At 35.6% G+C, this 23,160-nt stretch overlaps 1 protein-coding gene across 3 annotated transcripts in view; it reads right to left on the bottom strand.

Moving 5' to 3' along the window:
* Nucleotides 1–23,160, bottom strand: part of FSTL5 (follistatin like 5) — an 825,152-nt gene that overhangs the window by 227,529 nt on the left and 574,463 nt on the right. For all 3 annotated transcript variants that reach the window (XM_065904790.1, XM_065904789.1, XM_065904788.1), the window contains exon 7: nt 800–920. In XM_065904790.1, coding sequence (XP_065760862.1) covers nt 800–920 — 121 coding nt within the window. The remainder of the gene's footprint in view (nt 1–799; nt 921–23,160) is intronic.

The raw sequence follows: 23,160 nt of genomic DNA on the forward strand, positions 1-23,160 counted from the left end.
ACCCAAAAAACAAAAGCAGATCTCAGTGCTTCCAATCATTTTAAAACAAATCAGAACATGTCTTTTCAAATAATAAATGTTTAATATAATAATATGTTATAATATAATGATATTCTGACTAAAATAAGGATAGAAATCCAATTTCTTAATTATGTACAGGGATTCATGTGATCTGTCTCTCCAATGTCATTCCTGCCAGTCTCTTCTTAATTCATACCAATCACACCAGCCACCTTGCTGTTCCTACAGAAAGCCTAGTAAATTTCTGCCTCCTTTTTGTAAACTATAGAGTAAATTAACATATATATTTCTATGGGAATTAATTAGTGTGTATTAATGAATCATATATGCAATTCTATATCATCAATTCAACTAAGTAAAATTTGAATTAAGTCATAAATAAAATAAAGCACTGATTATAAAGTTGCTATCAGCCTACTTGGCCAATGCTTATAGCAATTAAATTGATTATTGAAATTATAAAATTCAGTTCACTCACTCAGTCATGTCCAACTCTTTGCGACCCCATGAACTGTAGCACACCAGGCCTCCCTGTGTATCACCAAATAGCAGAGTCCACCCAAACCCATGTCCATTGAGTCAGTGGTGCCATCCAACCATCTCATCCTCTGTTGTCCCCTTCTCCCCCTGCCTTCAATCTTTCCCAGCATCAGGGTCTTTTCCAGTGAGTCAGTTCTTCCCATCAAATGGCCAATGTATTGGCCTTTCTTAGTTATTTGAGATGATCTTTGAATATCTACTAAAGAAAAAACAATTAAAACAACCCCACATTTCTTACCATTGACTTGGAAGATGTGAGTCTGATAGATGTTTTCATAGCCCTCTGCATAGCAAGTGTAATTCCCCATGTGAGTTGTGGTAACTTTGGTTATATACAAAGACCCATCATCTCCAAAGTCCTATAGAAAAAAGGCAAAATTAAATATAATTAGCCATTTATCTTTAAAATATTTTTTATCAGTTCACATTTTAAAAATGTATACTCAAGAAAAAGTGAATTTATATATTTAAATTATCAAAATGACCACTGTTGATGGTTAGTTCAATAAACTTGGAAGACTTTACAGGCTATAATTACTTGTCTCAAGTTGTTTTTTTTTTTTTTAAAGTGTAACTTCTTAATATTTATTGGAAATATATGAGCTTATATAAAAATAGCTGAATTTACATGTTTATTCTAATTCAGCTAACATTTTAATTAATAAAGGCATATTTTTTCTTATTTATAACTAAAACAAACAGCTCTTAACCACATTCTTCACATTTGCAATTTTTATACCCTTTAATTATATATTTACCCAGGAAAAAAATATTAAAGCAATGTGGTCTCAGAGATGGAATTTATAGCCATATGAATAGATCATGACTTTTTCAAGCCTCCTGGAAACAAGCAGTACATCAGACAAAAATGAGTGTGGCCTTTCAAATTTATGAGGAAACATGCATAACCATTAAAAAGAACAAATAATCTTGCATTTCTTGTCAAAATCAAATTCAAGAAACACCTCTGAAACAGTAAAGATGAAGAAAAAAAACTTTGCTTTCATAAAGTCAATGAATATACTGGCAAAAATTATCTCAATCAAAATTTTCAGAACTTTGGAAATAGACAAAGGCTTGCACCAACCCACAGAGCATTTACTGGAAAAAGTGGCTGCCTCTCAGAAAGAACAGTGAGGCTGATAGTTTCCCTCTCTTCACAGCTGCAGAGAAGCCTTGGATCACCAACTTTGTGATTTGACTAGCAGTGAAAATCATCCTCCCTCAGACCTCAGAGTGGGAAAGAACTTATTTAAAACTCCTCCAAGATCCCATCCTCAGAAGATCATCACAATCTAACCTATGCTGCTGGTCCCTGAATATTTCCATTTTAATGACCTTTTCTGCGAGCAAGACTTGGAGCTGAGTCCTCCCTGTAAATAGTCCTGCCCCTAAGGCTAGTTTTTGAAGAGAAATATCAGCATTTGTATAACATTACAGCTTCCTATGGCAGAGATATGCAATGGAGATAACAAGAACATCAAAACTCTTAGAAACAGGAAGGTGTCCACAAAGGAGTTTGAAAAGATCTGCATATTCCAGGAATCTAGACGCCCACAGAAATGTGCAAGACTATGTGTACAACTAGAAAATGTAGACTTTCTTTACATTTTAGGAGTGAGAGAGAATACATAATTTCTCATCTCTATCTGAGCTTGAGGCCCTGCAGAGGCAGAGCAAAGGCGTAGACAGATTTGTAACACTTGCATAAGTATTCATTGCATAATGCAAAACAGAAATAGAGCCCTGGACACTACATAATGATCAAAGGATTAACCCAAGAAGATAAAAAAATTAGAAATATATACACACCCAACATAGGAGCAACACAATACACCAGGCAAATGCTAACAACTATTAAAGGGGGAACTGACAGAATCACAATAATAGGGGGGACTTTATCACTCCACTCATACAAATGGGTAGATCATTGAGACAGACAATTAGTAAGGAAACATTCAATCAGTTGGACCTAATTGATATCTATATTTTATCCAAAAAGACTAGAATCATGCCTTGGTTAGTTTTAAAAAATTGAAATCACTTCAAGTAACTTTTCTGACCACGACACTATACAATTAACTATCACCTACAGGGGAAAAAAAAAAGTGTAGAAAATACAAACACATGGAGGCTAAAGAATACATTTCTGAATAACCAACAGGTCAGTGAAGAAATTAAAGAAATCCAAAAATACCTAGAAACAAAGGACAATGAAAACACAACTCAAAACCTATGGGATGCACTAAGAGCAGTGTTAAGAGGGATTTATAGCAATACAAGTCTATTTCAAGAAACAAGAGAGAACAAATAACCTAAACTTACACATAAACCAACTAAAAAAAGAAGAACAACAACAACAGTAAATAAAAAACAAAATTAGTCAAAGAAAAGAAAATATAAAGGTCAGAGCAGAAATAAGTGGAAACAAAATGAAGGAGAGTAGCGAAGATCAATAAATCTAAAAGCTGGTTCTTTAAGAAGATAAACAAATTGACCTACCATTAGCCAGACTCATCAATAACAAAAGGGAGAAGACTCAAATCAGTAAAATGAGAAATGAAAAAGAAGTTATAATAGAAAATGCAAAATCAAAGAATCATGAGACTACTATGAGCAACTATGTGCCAATAAAATAGACAATCTGGAAAAAATGGGCAAATTCTTATGCTTAAAAAGCTTGAGACCTTATTTTTTCCTTAAAAGGCCTTATTTGATTTTTAAAAAGCATAACTTTTCAAAACTAAAATGGAAAGAAATAGAAAATATGAACAGACTAATCACAAGTAGAGAAACAGAAACTATAATCAAAAAACTTCCGACAAAAAAAAAAAAAAGCCAAGGGCCAGAGGTCTTCACAGATTAATTTTATCAAATATTTAGCAAAGAACTAAAACCTATCCTCAAACTCTTCTAAAAAACTGCAGAAGGAGGAACACTCCCAAACTCATTCTAAAAAACCACTATCACCATGATAACAAAACCAGTCAAAGATATTACAAAAAAAGAATATTATAGGTCAATATCACTGATGAATATAGATGCAAAAATCTTGAAAAAATACTAGCAAATAGAATGCAGCAATAAAAGGATCATACATCATGATCAAGCAGGCTTTAACCCAGGGATGCATGGATTCCTCAATATACACAAACAAATCAATGTGAAATACCATATTAACAAATTGAAATATAAAAACATATGATTATCCCAAAAGATGCAGAGAAAGCTTTTTGACAATATTCAACACACACTTATAATAAACAAAATGAAACAAAAAAACACCAAAATTCCAGAAAGTAGGTGTAGAAGTAACATCAGTTCAGTTTAGTCCATCAGTCATGTCTGATTCTTTGTGACTCCATAAACTACAGCACACCAGGCTTCCCTGTCCATCACCAACTCCCAGAGCCTACTCAAACTCATGTCCATTGAATTGGTGATGCCATCCATCCATCTCATCTTCTGTTCACTTCTTCTCCTTCCTTCAATCTTTCCCAGCATCAGGGTCTTTTCCAATGAGTCAGTTCTTTGCATCAGGTGGCCAAAGTATTGGAGTTTCAGCTTCAACATCAGTCTTTCCAATGAATATTCAGGACTGATTTACTTTAGGATGGACTGGTGGGATCTCCTTACAGTCCAAGGGGCTCTCAAGAGTCTTCTCCAACACCACAGTTCAAAAGCATCAATTCTTTGGTGCTTGATTTTCTTTATAGTCCAACTCTCACATCCATACATGACTACTGGAAAAACTATAGTCTTGACTAGATGAACCTTTGTTGGCAAAGTAATATCTCTGCTTTTTAATATGCTGTCTAGGTTGGTCACAACTTTTCTTCCAAGGGCTCAGCATCTTTTGCTTTTATGGCTGCAATCACCATCTGCAGTGATTTTGGAGCTCCAAAAAAATAGTCTCTCACTGTTTCCATTGTTTCCCCATTTATTTGCCATGAAGTGATGGGACCGGATGCCATGATCTTAGTATTCTGAATGTTGAGTTTTAAGCCAACTTTTACACTCTCCTCTTTCCCTTACATCAAGAGCTTTATGCTATAAGGGTGGTGTCATCTACATATTTGAGGTTATTGATATTTCTCCCAGCAACATACTTTTACATAATAAAGGCCATATACTACAAACCCACAGGAAACATTATCCTCAATGTTGAAAACCCAAAAGCATTTCCTCTAAGATCAAGAACAAGACCATTATTCTAGGAGGTGTTGATACTATATATAGAAAACATTAAAGATAACACTACGAAAGTATTAGAACTAATCAATGAATATAGTAAAGTGTCAGGATATAAAATTAATATATAGATATCTCTTGCACTCTATACACTACAATGAAAATCAGAAAGAGAAATTAAGGAAACAATCCTATTAACTATTGCAACAAAAAGAATAATATACAGGAATTAACCTACCTAGAGAGACAAAGGCTTGTTTGTAGAAAACTTTAAGACTGATGAAACAAATCAAAGGTGACACAAGCATATGGAGAGCTATACCGTGTTTTTTGTATTGGAAGAATCAATATTGTGAAATGACTATATTACTCAAAGCAATCTACAGATTCAATGAAATCCCTATCAAACTACCACTCACATTTTTCACAGAACTAGAACAAGCAAGTTCACAATTTGTGTGGAAACACAAAAGGCCCTGAATAGTCAAAGCAATCTGACAAAGAAAAGTGGGGCTGGAGGAATCATCTTCCTAACCTCAGGCAATGCTACAAAACTACAGTCATCAAGACAGTACGGTCCTGGTACAAAGACAGAAATAATGACTAATGCAACAATATTAAAAAACCCAGAGATAATCCTGCACACTTATGGACACCTTATCTTTAGAGAAAAGACAGAATCTTCAATAAGTGGTGCTGGGGAAACTAGACAGCTAAATGTAAAAGAATGAAACTAGAACAATTGCAAATTCCATAAACAAAATAAACTCAAAATGGATATAAAGACTTAAATGTTAAAGTCAGAAACTATAAAACTCTTAGAGAAAAGCATAGGTAGTGCACTCTTTGACATAATGACAGCAAGATCCTCTTTGAACCAAAGAGGGTTCAAAAAAAAAAAAAAAAAAGACCTAATTAAACTTAAAACTTTTGCACAGCAAAGGAAACAGTAAACAAGATGAAAAGACAACTCTCAAAATTTTGGAGAAAATAATTGAAAATCACACAACTGACAAAGAAGTAATTTCCAAAGTATATATGCAGATCATATAGCTCAATATCAAAAAGAAACAGCCCAATCAAAAAGTGGGTAGAAGACCTAAACAGGCACTTCTCCAAAGAAGACTTTCAGATGGCCAATAAACACAGGAAAAGATGTTCAGCATCCCTAATTATTAGAGTAATGCAAATCAAAACCCAATGAGGTATCACTTCACACCAGTGTGAATGGCCATCATCAAAAAAATCTACAAGCAATAAATGCTGAAGACAATGAGGAGAAAAGAGAAACCTCTTGCACTGTTGGTAGGAATATAAATTGATTCAGTCACTATGGAGAACAGTATGCAGATTCCTTAAAAAACTAGGAATAAAACTACCATATGAAATACAGTTTCTACCACTGGGCATATACCCTGAGAAAACCATAATTGAAACTGATACATGTACTCCAGTGTTCATAGCAACACTATTTACAATAGCTAGGACATGAAAACCTATATGTCCATTGATAGATGAATGGATAAAGAAGATGTGTTACACATATACAATGAAATACTACTCAGCCGTAAAAAAGAATGAATTTGAGTCAGTTTTAGTGAGGTAGATGAACCTAGAGTTGTTATATAGAATGAAATAAGCCAGAAAGAGAAAAACAGATACCATATATTAATGTATATATAGTAAATCTAGAAAACTGGCATTGATGAACCTACTTGCAAGGAAGCAATGGAGATGTAGATACAGAGAATGGGCTTGTGGACACAGTGGGGAGGAAGAGAATTGGACAAATAGAGAAAATAGGATTGACATATATACAGTATAAAATAGATAGTTGATGAGAAATGCTATATAATACAGGGAGCCCAGCCTGATACCCTGTGATGATCCAGAGTGATGGGATGGGGAAAGAGGGAGGCTCAAGAGGGGGCTGATCTATGCATCAGTCAGTTCAGTCAGTCAGTCAGTTCAGTCGCTCAGTCGTGTCCAAATCTTTGCGACCCCATGAATCGCAGCAAAATTATGGCTTATTTGTGTTTCTGTATGACAGAAACCAACAGAACATAGATAAGCAATTTACCTCCAATCAAAAATAAAAGGATGAGCATCATGCCAAAGTCTGGAAAACATATTGATTCACTTTTAATTAAGTCTTTATCCAGTAATTAGCTCACCACTAGGTACCTGAGCAAAGATTGCAGTAACCACATAAGCAAAGTAAAGAAAAATAGATACATTAAACTTTCACAAAATTAATTAAAAAAACACTTCTGTTCCCCCAAGGATACTATTCAAAATGTTAAAAAATACCTTTCAGAGAAGGAGAAAATATTTTTGAATTATTTGTTTCATAAGAATGTTGTATCCAGAATATGTAAAGAACTATATAACTGAACACTAAAAAGACACCTAATCAAATCAAAACAATGGATAAAGGATTTGAATAGTACATCTCAAGAAAGATTTACAAATGAGCAATAAGCACATAATTTAAAAAATCTAGTATCATTAGTCACTGCTACTTCTGCTAAGTTGCTTCAGTCGTGTCCAACTCTGTGTGACCCCATAGACGGCAGCACACCAGGCTCCTCTGTCCCTGGGATTTTCCAGGCAAGAACACTGGAGTGGGTTGCCATTTCCTTCTTCAATGCGTGAAAGTGAAATCGTTCAGTCGTGTCCGACTCTTAGCGACCCCATGAACCGCAGCCTACCAGGCTCCTCCATCTATGGGATTTTCCAGGCAAGAGTACTGGAGTGGGGTGCCATTGCCTTCTCCATCAGGGAAATGCAAATAAAAATCTCAATGTGATACAACTTCAAACTTGTTAGAATGGCTAAAATTAAAAAGATGGATAATAACAATTTTGGAAGGGTGTGGAAAAACAGGAAGCTTCAGACTTTGCTGATGAGAATATTAAATTGTGCATCTACTTTGGATCACAGTTTGGCAGTTCCTTAAAAAGTTAAACAAAGAGTAATTGTATGTATAAAAAATTCACTGCTAGGCATATACTTAAAAGAATAAAAACATATGACTATACATAAACTGAACATGAATGTTCAAAGTAACCTAAAATGAAAATAACTTTAATACCTATGGATTATTGAATGGACAAACACAAAATCATACATCTATATAGTGTAGAACAATTTTCTACTTAAAAGGAAAAGATACAGATATATACTACAACATAAATGAATATTAAAAACACACTAAATGAAAAAAAAAGTCTCAAATTGTATGAGTCTATTTGTATGAAATATTCAGAATAGCCAGATCCATACAGGCACAGATTAGTGGTTATCAGGAGCTGAGGGGATGGAATGATGGGATATGACTTCTAATATATATGGAGTGATACTATTCTAAACTCTAATCATAATGATGACTGAAAACTTTTGTGAATATACCAGGAAACACTAAATTGCAAATTTTAAAGGGGTTAGTTTTATCATATGAAGATTACATTTCAATAAAACTGCTATTAAAAATAAATTATGCATGGAATACATAAATATAAAAAATGAAATATACTAAAATAAAACTGTGTATCACCTTGTCTAATGAAATCTTTATGAGTATGGAACAATTTATAAATCTAGAAAGAAGGAATAATCAATATGTTTATATAAAGAAGAAACACTCTGAACTACAAAATATTGTAAGCATTAAAAGATAATAAACCACAGGATATCTATGCAAAATAAAAATAACAAAGCATTAAATGCATTGTAATCCTTAGTTGTAAAGCAGTTATTGTGTCAGAAATTGCTCTAATTCATACATATTAGCATATTCAACCTGTAAACCAAATCTATGAGGAGAGACTTCTAAAATCCTGCCATTTGGGCAGAAGATACTAAGAAGTTAAGTCATCTCCTGAATTTCACTTGGCCCTTAATTAGTAAATAGATCCAGGCTTGAAAAGCTGGGTAGGCTTAGTCCAGAATGTGGGCTTTAAACCCCTATACGTGGTACCTACCTTGTCAATCATGGATTGACCTAGTGATTTAAAGAAGAAAGAAGAAAGTGAAAACAAAAATGCCCAACACAGAGATCAAATATCCTGGTAGGTTTGAAGAAAAGAAGCTAGAAATACAGTGGAAGTGTATGATGAAAATGGAAGAAGGGAACCTGGACAGATCTTCTGAGGTCACAAAACAACAGCGTTCAAAATGAGTCAACCGTCTCCCTGCTTTCTCAACAACAGAAGATAAAGACAAATAAGAAGGTGCTGATTCACTCCCTCCTCTTAAAGTGTAATTTGTAATACTTCCTCTTAAGGCAACATTTATTTCCATGTTCCTACTGTTATAACAATTATATCTAAGCATAAGCATTTATAATTTCCTTTCAATTTCTTTTAATGAAATGACTATTCATTTTTCTTTTTCTCAGCTGTAACTATTGAGTTGGCCAAAAAGTTCTTTTGGTTCTTAACTAAAAAATAAAAGACACATTTTTCATTCTCACCAAAAAATTTATTGAACATCTTCACCACTTTGTTCCACGATCTTCTGCCATTTTTCAGGTGACTTTATAATTCCATCTTCCCCAAACTTTTTATTTTTTGAGCAAAGACCTGTTCTAGGTGCCTTTTACAGTCTTCCAAGGAATTGAAATTTTTTCCATTCAGAGAATTTTGTAATGACTAAAAAATGGAAATCTGAAGGTCCAATGTCTGGTTAATAAAGCAGATGAATCAGAACTTCCTAGCCAAGCTGTAAAAGTTTTTGCCTGGTCATCAAAGAAACATGTGGTTTTGCGTTATCTTAATAGAAGATTATGCATTTTCTGTTGAATACTTTTGGACACTTTTCATCAAGTACTGCTCTTATTTGGTCTAACTGGAAGCAGTACTTGTTGGGAAACAATCGCATGGTTTCCCAGAAGGAGCTCATAATAGAGGATTCCCTTCCAATCCCAGAATATACACATCACCTTTGCATAAAGACTGGCCTTTGGTTTGGTCGGTGATGGTTCAGTTCTCTTGCCTTACAATCTCTTTTCTTCCACATTATTGCACAGTATGCACTTGTCCTTGCCTGTCACAATGTGCTTTAAAAATGGAATATTTTCCTTATATTTAGAGAATCATGTACAGTCAAGTGGCTATTTTTGGCTTATGTGGAACCCAAACATCAAAGCAATTAGCATAATCAAACCAGTACGAATGATTTCCAATGCTTGATTTGAGTATTGGTTACCTCTCACATAAAATAATGTTGTTTATGTTGATTGTTCTCAATGAATGTCTCAATTTGATCTCCATCAACTTCAACTGGTCTCCCAAATCATGGAGTGTCATCCAGCAAGAAATCTCCAGGGCAAAACTTCACAAACCACCTTTGACACAGTCGATTCATCATAGTACCTTCTCCATACACTGTACAATTCATTTTGTGTGTGTGTATGTTTCAGTTACACTTTATCTTTTTTGAGATAATAAAGCATAATATGCTAAAAATGTTTTTGCTTCCATATTCAATATTAAAATGGCTACACAAAAATTCACAAATTTTGAATTTTTTTAATGCACACTGATATGGAAGCTCATAATACAATCTTAACAAAAATGCTTCAAATGAAGTTCAAGAAAACTAAGTCCTACTAGAGCCATTTTGTGGGCAAAAATGAACGAATATTTTGGCCAACCCAATATAAGAGATTAGTCATATCATGTTTTGGCACCTCCCAGGGGGGCCTCATGGACTTGCAGGAAAAGTCTCATATCTTGCCTGATAGGAGAGGACTTAGAGATTTAACCCTAACAAGGATGTCAGTGTGTGACACCAATGTGTCATAGCATCCCCTACATGACCATGGGTTACCTAAAAACAGGGATTCCACACCACCACTTAGGCTACAGAACAGAAATGCCAAACAGAAAGGTCAGACTTAACCTTCAGGTTAACACTAAAGCAGGTAGGTGGCATACAGCTGGGTATAATATGGGGGAAAGCCAAACACCTGTAGAGATCAATTAAGGATGATAGAATTAAAATATTTTGAGAAACATTATAAGCCAAAAATAATTCTTGATAACCTGAAATATAATAGTAAGATTCTCAGTTAGCGTAAGGCAAGCAAGCACATAGAACATGCACATACAGGACAGACTCCTCACAGCAGAGCAGACAAGGGAGACCAAGTGAGAACAAAGGTGAAATCCCTCACTGGACAAGAATGAATGGAAATCATCATAAAAACCCAAAGTATGTCTCATATGTGTCATTATGTTTATATTTATTTATGCCAAACTGTACCCAGGTCTCTTAAAGTCAATTTCCAAATAATACTTTTTTAAAAACTTTTTATTTTGTTTTGGAGTATAGCTGATTCCCCGATGGTGTTATTGGTAAAGAACCCACCTGCCAATGCAGGAGATGTAAGAAATGTGGGTTCGATTACTGGGTTGGGAGGATCCCCTGGAGGTGGGCATGGCAACCTACTCCTGTGTTCTTGTCTGGAGAATCCTGTGGACAGAAGAGCCTGGAGGACTTCAATTCATGGGGTTGCAAACAGTCGGATGCGTGGGAAGTGACTTAGCAGGCATGTACCGAGTTGATTAAGATACAATGTTGTAATAGTTTCAGGTGAGTAGAGCAGGGACTCAGCCATACACATACTTATATCCATTATCACCAAAACTCCCCTCCCATCCAGGCTGCCATATAACATTGAACAGTGTTCCATGTGCCATAGAGCAGGTCCTCATAGTTTTAAATATCCACAAAACCTGAAATAAATAACTTTTCCAGATGTTTTCCTTCATAACTACCTGGAAAGCACTGTCCTTTCCAGATTACTACAATCAAGATTCTTTCACCCAATGATGTGAAAAATTTCCAAGAATGTAGCCTTTAAAATGTTTATTATTTTATTTTTCTAGGTATTATTCTGCAATGTGAAGTCCCTTTAACTTAGATACTTTCTAAATTAGCATACTGTGTGACCCCCTTCTCATTTCTGTATCTTTTCATATTTTTCCCTGTTTCTTTCAAGTAGAAGCACAATCTTTCAGACTCAATTTGTTTCAATATATCATTTTATAATCTTCTCAAACAGCATTTCTGAATAAACAAGAGTGTCTCACCCCTTCAAATGAAACAAGGATTGCTTCACTACATTTATAATACAACTCAATAAATATTTATTGAGCACTTAACTATGTCACACACTGTGATAAATAATTTAAATAAATTATCAAATTGTATCCTTAAACAACTTTTAAAAAATGTACTACTGTTAGCTTCCTTTTATATAGAAGAAAATTGAAATATGCTGATAATTTGGGGATGATCTGAGATCACCAACTGCTGTGGTCTGAATGTTTGCCTCACCACACACTTCATCTGCTGAAATCCTAAAGCTTAATGTGACAGTGGGCCTTTGGAGGTTGATTAAGTTGTGAGGGTGGGGCCCTCAAGAATGGAATTCATATCCGTGTAAAAGAGACTGCACAGAGATGCCTTAGCCATTCCATGCTTTGATGACACAGGAAGCTCTGGTGTTCAACTGGGAAAAGGGGATCTTACCCAGAATACTAATGTGCTGATGCCTTGATCTTGAACTTAGCCTCAGAACTGTAAGAAATACTTTTCTGTTGTTTATCCCATCGAGCCTGTAGTCTTTTGTAAATAGAAGCCGATCAGAATAAGACATCAACCAAAGAAAGGGGTCTAAGATTAGAATCCAAATGGTCAGATTACAGAACAGAACTCTTGTTATTATGCAATTGTTCAATGTTTCTTTAATTTGTTACAATATTGCTTGTTTTAAGCTTAGGTTTTGTGGGGGTTTTTTTTCTTTTTTTTTTTTTTTTTTTTTGCTACCAGGCATCTTAGCTCCCCAGTCAGGGATCAAACCCACACTTCCTGCATCGGAAGGCAAAACCTTAACCAGTGGACACCCAGGGAAAGTAAAAGTGATGTCACTCCGTCGTGTCTGACTCTTTGTGACCCCATGGAATGTAGCCTACCAGGCTCCTCTGTCCGTGGGATTTTCCAAGCAAAAGTATTGGAGTGGGTTGCCGTTTCTTTCTCCAGGGGATCTTCCCAACCCAGGGATTGAACTCTGGTCTCCCGCATTGCAGCAGACACTTTACCATCTGAGCCACCAGGCAAGACCCCCTGACCTCCAGGAAAGTCCCACACAATTCTTAAACCATATTCCTCTGTACCAATTATTCATTATTTTAGTGAAACTTCAAAATTACTTGTGGAGATTTTTTCATATGGTTACATCAGCCCTATGCTTTACCTCCATCCTGATTCATCATTTCTACTCTTCATATTTCATTTTCTCAGCATTTTTTCCAATCTTAAATAGATTAAAACAACTGTGTGATTTGGATGCTCAGCCACGGTTGAGAGTTATGGCTTTAGAACAGATGCTACTTGAATTCAGAGACAAAATCTTGCACTTATTCTAAATCCCCATCACACCTTTATAATCTTGCTGCAAATAGATTCTCCATAAATATTTCTTCAGTGATTAAATCTTTATGAACCTCCATACCATTAGAAAGTTGCCTCAAGGCACTAATGTCTGGAAAGTCAATAAAGAAAAAAAAAAAAAAAACACCTAAAATAATTTATTTTGTTGAGTTGATTGCTTATATTATTTAAGGCAGCACAAAAGGAAACTAGAAAAAAGGAAAATATGCAGCACATTTCTAAAATTCAAACAGTTTATAGCTATTTATTGACTATAATGAATGGTTTAAGGGTAGTAATGGCAATGTTTAATCACCTGTAGATGACAGGCAGTGATCATTCAGAATGTACATGGCAATAAACATAAGGTCAGATTATGCCACAATAAAACAGCAGATTTTAAGGCCTGCATTTATCTACAGATATTTGTTACCATTAAAAGATAAATTCCATTCATTAGAAAATGGTATATTTTGAATTTAAGTTTGCTTTCCTATTTCATAGTATGCTTTTACTGATAGTTTCAAATTGCATGGTCCCAGTATTACTAGACTTTAAATGAGGTTTTCCATGTAATACACAATGTTTTGATATACACAGACATTAATTTCCTTTCTAATTTCAGTTATGCTAGCATGCTTTTACTTTGTAATGTTGTGAAAGTTATTTTACTGAATTTTCATGTGTACAAAACATATTTTCATAAAATAGCAATAAAAGTAATTTAAGACAGCATCTATATATTGAAATTGATGAAAGTTCTATAATCTCATAATTTATATGGTTTTTCTAAAAATTATGGAAGTTTCTTACAGTCTTTTTTCTTAGATGTTTCATCTATCACCAATTAAAAGCACAGTGAATGATAAAATCAAATAATAAGAATTCAATTTGGTCAATACACTTCTTTTAATAGCTTTTTCTTAAAACAAAGAATTTAATATATCAATTTAAAGAAATAGAATAGAACAGCAAACTAATATGAGTGAGAAATACTTTGAAAAACAAACATAAAACAAAATTTTGATTATTGGGGGGAAAATCTAAATGATAAAACTGTGAATAACAATATTATTTGAGATATATGTAAATAACTATAAAAATTATATTTAATTTCACTTTAAAAAATTACTCACAAAAAATTTCCGTCAATATAATAGTAAGTAACAAAAATAAGCAAAAATATCAATCACTTTTACAGAACCACTCTTCAAGGTATTTTGCATATATGCAGAGTCAGATGTGCCTTGAAACTGATAGAGTTTACATTTCAGAGCCCTTCATTTATACAAGCCCTTCCCAAGGGCCTGAAAGTAGCCATGGAATGTGTTTATATGGACATAAATTTTTGTAAAATTTAGAAATACATTTATATGGCTGATTCATGTCAATGTATGGCAAAAACCACTACAATACTGTAAAGTAATTAACCTCCAACTAATAAAAATAAATAAAAAAAAGAGATTAAATTTATAATTTTCTGTGACTTCTTTTTTTATTGGAATTAATATCCTATGTTATAGCTAGTTATCAATTATAATTTTTGTCCTGTTTCTTATACAGAGCATCTTCAAAATGTAGGTGCTCTAAAACATGAAGATCCATATGACTTTGAACTGTAATATATCAGTTAACCATATTAATTAGCTACATTTGACAATATGTTTTACACGCAAAGAAACAGCGGTCAGGAAGGTTGAATAACTTCTCTATGAAAGAATGCTATTAAGTTAATAACACAATATTCATAACTAGGCCACCTGAATCTGCTTCTAAGGTCCACTCTTACTGACCCAAGTGTCTTCATGGATGGATCCCCAATCTCAGTGTCATGTATATTTAGGATGCAGTGCTGCTCAATTTACATAAAATCCAAAATAGGCAAAAATAAACTGTGCCTTTTAGAGATAAATATCTTTATGGTAAGGATAAAAAGAATAGCAAAGAGCTGGTTAACATATGGCTCACAGTAGGAATCATAACTGAGGAAAAGAAAAATATAATGAGGAGCAGTATACAAGGGCTTCAGGTGTGTTTGCTATACTATATGTTTAAATGAGTATTGAGTCTAGTTATCCATGTATTATTTCACTTTAAATTGTACACATCTCAGGCTTATCCTTATTTAACTGTAATATTGAAATATTAAAAAAATAAAATTCAAAAAAAAAAAAAAAAAAAAACTAGGATGTTTCTAGGCAGATAAGTATCCTCCTACCAATACAGGGGACACAGGTTTGATCCTGGTCCAGGAAGATTCCACGTGCCATAGAGCAACTAAGCTCATGCATCACAACTACTGAGCCCATGGCCTAGAGCCTGTGCTCTGCAACAAGAGCGGCCAATGCAATGAGGAGCCCATGCGCCACAAGGAAAAGCAGCTGATGCTCACTACAACTAGAGGAAACTTGCATGCAGCGACAAAGCCTCAGTCCAACCAAAAAAATAGTAAATAAAAAATTTAAAATATCTACTAAACAGTAACTCTACATACTTCAAGTACATAGCTTCCCCTAAGTATATGTAGATATTCTCAAAATATCTTATTACTTTAAATAGAGAGGAATTGCACTTCTTAATTTAGTGAACTGAAACCATTTCGATTTTAAGCTATATTTTGGGGGTATTTCAAAGAGAATAAATAAATCCTTATTTTGGTTTCCTCAAAAATATTAACAACAAAATAACCAAAGATACTTGGAAGCTGAAAACTTCTATGTAATTAGTAAATTAATGATATGTATTACAACTCCATCTTACGATAGATATATGAAAAGTGTTTTACTGATCCAACAAGAAGAAGAATCTGGGCCACCTGCAAAATCGTATTCTTCTTAAACCTATCAGAGTGCTGATTTCTTTGAAAAGCAATAATGAGAGAAAATCTAGGGAGAGGTGGAGTGAACTTCCAGACAGACAAGATACAGGCAATCACTCGCCTTGCCCAGAGCATTACAATGACACAAGGCAGGCATCTGCACAGGTATTAAAGGTAACAGCTGACTTCTTAAGGACTCGCTAAAAGCTGAGCAGCCACAATTGTCAAAGTAGAGAGTCCTAGGGGCACAGATCCCTACAGCCCCTTCTCCATGGACCAGCAGTTTGCTCCTGGAAAGACTGGGGGCAGGAGACAGCAGAGGAAGCATCCCTCCCATCACAGCACTGCTGAGAGAAAAAAAAATTCTTGCCTGGATCCTTCTCCCCAGTGGAGCAAATTCTTCAACTACTGAAAAAGGGCAGCAGATCCTGTCACTTTCAGTGGGTGACAACTCACAGGGCTTGGGAAAAGGAAGGGGCAAGAAAGCCTCCTTGTTTCAGATATTTAAAGACCCTTTACTACTGGGGCTTCCCTGGTGGCTCAGCTGGTAAAGAATCTGCCTGCAATGCCGGAGACCTGGGTCCCATCCCTGGGTTGGGAAGATCCCCTGGAGAAGGGACCAGCCACCCACTCCAGTATTCTGGCCTGGAGAATTCCATGAACTGCATAGACAATGGGGTCGCAAAGAGTAGGACATGACTGAGCGACTTTTACTACCGCTGGAGGAAGGCAGCACCACAGAGAAAACTGGGCTCAAATGACTCAGAGACACATGAATGCCTAAATCTGATGCTGAATGAGGACGCTGTAGAAAACTTTGCTCCTCACCACTCAGGTTAAGGAGCTCCAAGAAACCAGCAACAGGAGACTAATGGAGGGACAAGAACGTAGAGAGATGAAGGTGTGGGCTCACAGGGAACACCTAAAACTGAGCGTGGACCAGACACGACCAGAAGATGTCAAGTATTCCGTCAATCTGCTCCCTTCCTAACCACAAGGTAACACTGAAGGAGTCTGAGGCTGACAGTGCATAGAATGTAATCGTCACAAGCAACAAAACTGAGAGCTCCTCAATAAATGCCAAGCAGGAAAAGAGAAATGGCTATGTCCAGGCACAAATACTATTTACCTTGATCTCTGGCACCCTACACAGAGTATGTAGATTTAAACTAAAAGTTATGAGATATATACAATGGAAAGGCAAAATAATCTGCTGTTGAGAGACAAAACAAACAACAAGAACTAAAAATCCGACAGGGGATTTAAAATGACTGTGATTAATATGTTACAAGCGCCAGTGGGAAAAACTTGAAGACATTCCTGAATAGATGGGTAATTTCAGCAGAGAAATGGCCACAATAAGAAAATGTCAGAGGGCATGCTGGAAATAAATTTACCCCCCACACACAGTAACAAATGAAGAATATCTCTGACAGGCTCATCAGTAAAGCTGACACATCCAAGGAAAGCCTCGGTGAACTTGAATATAGGTCAATACACATTACTCAGATGGCAACAAAAGAGGAAATTATTGAAAACATTTTTAAAAGAACAGAGTACCCAAGAGATACTGGCCCATATCAGTGTAAAATATGTTTAATTGAAGCCTCAGAAGTAAAAGAGAGAGAGAATGGAGAGGAAAACTTGAAAAATGAATGGTAAGAATTTTCCACAGATAATGAATTAAAATGTAACCTATAAATATTGGGTTGGTTGAAAAGTTCATTCAAGTTTTTCTATAAGATATTATAGGTAAACACGAATGAAGCTTTTGTCCAATCCAATATATTCATATTGCTGAAGGCCAAAGATAAAGAGAAGTATTAAATCTGTCAGAGAAATGTACATAATCATCTTCAGGAGATGGAGTCTCCTAGGTTTTTGAGACCAGGTGCTAACCAGAGTAAAGCTAGCACATGCCTGAAAAAATTTATCTTTCACTGAGAGAAGTGAGGGATGAAAGAAGGAGATTAAGAAAAATCAGTGAAGAGAGGTAACAATGTCAGTATTCCATCACAAAACTTACTTTTCCTGCGTAGGAAAATTTGGATCACCTAGTAATCCATAGCTTTATTATAAAAATCAGGCAATCAATAAGTTGATCGTATGGGCACATATATTTGCTTTGCTGCTCAGTCACTCAATAATTTCTAACTCTTTGCGACCCCAAAGGCTGTAGCCTGCCAGGCTCCTCTGTCCATGGGATTTTCCAGGTAAGAATACTGGAGTGGGTTGCCAATTCCTACTCCAGGGGATCTTCCTGACCCAGGGATTGAACCCACATCTCTTGCATCTCCATATAAATAAAATATAAATATAATTTTTAAAAAATGACCAGATTCTGGTGCTAATATATATTCAAATGATAAAACTATCCATTTATTGATATTTGTACTCACATAATATACATTTCTGATGGTTTTCTTTCAATAACATTTGCTTTTTAATTTCAATGTGGTTTTGATCATTATCTTTCTAGGTTGATTTTAATGTTCAATTAAGTTGAGTTTAATACTCATTGATAGATACTTTACATATCATGAATTAAATTGGCAAATAATATTATGCAAAATCTATTCAGAATTACTACCATGAATTATCAGTTTTGAATCAGAAGAACTCTGGAACCTTGAAGAAAGCAAGCAAATCATTCAAGAAATAATCAAGGGTCAGGAAGCATAGGGTGATTTGAACATGGAAATTTTACTCAAACCAATAGACTATAACAAGTAATTGTCTATTAATAAATAAAGGATATTCCAGAGCCCCTAGAGATGAGATTGAGAACCCCAGGGAGAAACTCTTTTTTTGTAGAGGATGCCTCATTAGAGAGTTGAGGAATTCACTGAGACTGCAAAGTCTCCCCATTTGAGAACACCCCTCTGAAAAACCACTACAGCATTGCTAGAGAAATCTGCCTGTGGGGGTTACCCTGAGCTGCTACAAACCAGGCAATTTTGGAGCCCAGAGCTGGAGGAGCTGTGTGTTCCTCTGAAGCCTACACACTGAGAAATTTGCACTTAGTGAAGGAGCCTGTCTAGAAAAACACACCAAGCTTGGGAAAGAAACCCCTTCCTTACTCTAGTTACCCTCTGCTAACAATGCATGCCATCCTCTGCCAGAGAAAAATTGACGAGGTCTAGATATATTACTCCAGAGCCATCATTTAAGGGCGATTTGCAGAAAAGAGTCAATGCATCAATAACCAGTACATCAAATTTTAATGTCTCTCAAGAAAAAAATGCCAGTTTGGAAAATAAATGGTCAGCTATATGGTTGACTGCAAGTCACACATTTTGCATTACACACACTTTCTATTCTAATCATTCGCCAATAATAAGGGAAAAGAAAAAGTTAATGCACAGAGAGTAAATTCAAAAGCATCTCAGAGCTGGTTACATCAGGATTTTCAATTTGTGAAACCTCACCAAGCTGTACATTTAAGGTTTATGTAGCTGTCTTTATCATTTTCATATTTCAGTAAAAACTTTAAAATAAGCAACACATATTGCAAAGTTTAGTTTCTGATTATGTTACCTGTACAGAGCACTCCATAGAATCCACATACTAAACCCTATTGACACATTTTACTTCTCTATATTATAATTGTCTATTTAATTTCAAAAACTCTAAATTGAAAATAACTATTTCCAGATTCTAAATCAAGTTTTTTCCAAAAAATAATAGAAGAATTATCTTGTTTTGGAAGTAAAGACTTGTCAATCATTCAAAATATTTTTTTTTGAGTTCTTACATCTTCTTAGTTTATCTCCAAAAGAAGATAATTGTCATTATAAATACTATCAGGAAACTGCTTCCAAAAGTATTAATTTTTTCTGGTAAAAATCAAATGACTCACATCTTATTCACTAAGTTCTTTTTTTACATAAAATGACAAATATTTGACTTCCAATATATTAGTTTCAGGTGTGTAGCATAGAAACCCAACATTTTTATAGGTTACAATTTATACAAAGTAATTATAAAATATTGACTATATCCCTTGTGCCGCACATTAGATCTTTGTAACTTACTTATTTTATACATAATAGCTTGTGCCCTTTAATCCTCTTCACCCATTTTGCCCCTTCCCCCAACCTTTCTCTACTCCGGAAACCACCAGTTTGTATCTGTGAATCTGTTTCTACTTTGTTATAGTTGTTCTTTATTTTTTTCAAATCCACCTATACCAAACCCTTCATTGACATCTAGTTGGAGACCCAACTCTTGTCTTCAAAGTGAAACTTGAACTGTTTTCGCCTTTCAAGGGAGGATCATTCCCTGTTTCAGAAGACAGGTCTTCTCAACAGCCTTGTTATCAAATGCATAAACCCAGTTGAAACCATCCAAGATCAGTCAGTTCAACGCTTACCTGTAAGCTTATCACAACTAAATTCAATCTTGATACTTCATGTGGTTACTTTGCTGGATGAAATCAGTTCAAGCTGTCAAGAACTGAGAATGGACTGATATTTTTTCATACTTTCAAGCAAATAAGTAAGCCTGTCACAGTTTTGTGAATGCTGGCAGAAGACAAGAGTTTCCTGGATCAGAGACAAAGGGCTTTCTTTCTCATGGCGCAGCAAGCTGCATGAGTTTCAAACTTGCATCAGCTCCCCCTGTCCCTATTCCCATGGGAGCCCTGTGAACGCTGTAGACAGTAAACAAACCCGTACTCTGCTTTGTGAGAAGCCATATTTCTATCTTCAAAGACTGTGTATCCTTACACATAGAGCTCAGAACAACAAACTGGAAATGCCTCTGCTCACAAGACATGCAGAACTATGGCTCTCATGGGCCATTTTGTCTTAATGTATTCTCAAATTAATGAGAATCTTGAAGATTGCATTTTGAAATAAACGTTTTATTTATGTTGTCAGAACAGTACATGTATGTGTCAGAAAACTTCAAACTATGCCGATTAAAAATATACTGGTTTGTTGAAACTCTTCTTGCTAACAACAAAATGGATAAAAATCTGAGATTTTAGAAGTATCAAATGTATGGCTTCCCCTCTTTTGGGTTGCATTTCTAAGTTCAGTCATGTTGGACATTTTGAAAGTGATTCTTTGGATGTGTAGGAGTTACATGTGCTCCGATCAGAAAAATAACACTTTATTATAGAATCCTTAAGCTAGCCATAGTAATAAAATGACTTACTCAGAGGTGTGTGTGTGTGTGTGTGTGTGTGTGTGTGTGTGTGCAAGCTCATTCGTCTCTGATTCTTTGCAACCACATGGACTGTAGCCTGCCAGGCTCTTCTGTCCATGGAATTTTCCAGGCAGTAATACTGAAGTGGGTAACCATTTCCTCCTCCAGGGGATCTTCCCAGCCCAGGGATTGAACCTATGTATCCTGCTTTGGCAGGTGAATTCTTTACCACTGGTATCACCTAGATGTACATCACGTATAATATCCAAAATCAGTTATATCCTTTCACCAATCCCAATGTGTGCTGTTGGTTTCAGGAGAAACCTGATTCTAGCTGTATTATCACCAACTTTGCTTTAAAATTGAGAAATCTGAGATGAACGCATGACTGAGATCAATAAGTAGAATTCAGGTTTCTGAAATCTGGTGAAGTACTGCTCTAAACATGAGGGAAGGGAGGACCATTTCCTTAGGGACAACCTTGCTCCTCCCATGGAAGCCTAGTCTGGATGTCACAGAAAGAGCTGGAAAACCAAGATTCTGCACAAATCTCCTTGAAATAATTATATAGTTGCTTACACATTGATATACAATAATTAACATTGCATTTATTTCCTCTCAACATGTTTTATTTATATTTTGGTTGTAAATTTTGTTTCTCTGTGGAAATTGTTTGTGCCATAACTTTTATCTGCTAATTTTCAGTGCAGATATATTAAGAAATGGATTTGTCTAATTTTGATTTTCTGTAACCTATTTTCTCATTCATAAGACAAAATAGGCAACCTATTTAAATTTAATGTTATAAAAAGAAGATTTAGAATTACATCTAAGATAATTCAGCATATTTGTTTTAAGAAGCAGTAAGCTGAAACAGAGGACCTGAATAATTTGTACAAGGTCTTAGAACAGATGATATCAATAATCAATCAATCTATATCTATACATATATAAAACTTCCTAAACCAGTTGAGTATATTTAATTCATCATATTATGGTCTTTGTAATTTAAAATGAATGCTTTATCAATAAAATTGAGATATTTGTATTTTCTTCATCTTTTTTTAAAACTCCTACCTGACATGGAATAGCCATTCTGATTGATCTTACTGAGGATCGTGTTTTTGGACTAGAAGTTATAGATAAACTGCCTACTCTGCCACATCAGATGGGATAATGGGCCCCAAATGAGGGTCAGATACTGAGAACAGTGCTTTGGATCAGAAAAGCCATGATGAGAGGTATGGTGTGCTTTTAACTGAAGGGGAAGCAGCAACAGAAACACCCCTAATCCACATTATGAGAGCAGAGTCTACAGAGGGGACAGAGAGAATGGCAGAGGGGTGTTCAGGAGTCTTAGAATCACCATGCCCAGCCCAAGATGCCTGTGACCCTACAGTAAGGAAGATGGTATTTAAATCCCAGGAGGTCAACATCTTCCTAGCTCTCTCTCTTGGGTTCATGAAATGGAATGTCTCATGAAAAGTAGACTCTGCATCTAAACCAAGTGCAGGTGAGGCAGATTTGAGTAGATATGAAAGGCATGGTGTGCCAGGCAATGCTGTGAGCTGGGTGTTAGGTGTGAATCATCCGATTGCATCCTCACAAGGCCCAGGGTAGTGGGCGGGATGGTCTCATTTTACAGATGAGAAAACTGAAGTTCAGAGAAGAGAGTTCCTAGCCTGGTTGTCTTGGTTGTTTTCAAGAAAGCACTCAGCTATAGCCTGGTACCTGCTCATGGAAGGTCCTAGATACAATTTCAAAGGAGGACCTGACAGAAGGGACACTGTGGTGGATTTGAGTGAGGATTTGAAGGTGGTTTTTTGATGCCCCAGAAAAAGTGGGCACAACTGTAGGGTGTGCTGAGAGGGATGCTGATCTCTCAGTTGAATGGGGACATGGATCGAGAAGAGGGTCACCTGAGGGAATCTTGGTCTGACCTGCCATATGGTAGCTGGATCTCCTACTTTTCCATGATGCAGGAAGGAAGTGATTTTCTG

This window comes from Muntiacus reevesi, chromosome 13 (assembly GCF_963930625.1).
Source record: "Muntiacus reevesi chromosome 13, mMunRee1.1, whole genome shotgun sequence".
NCBI classification, from domain to species: domain Eukaryota; kingdom Metazoa; phylum Chordata; class Mammalia; order Artiodactyla; family Cervidae; genus Muntiacus; species Muntiacus reevesi.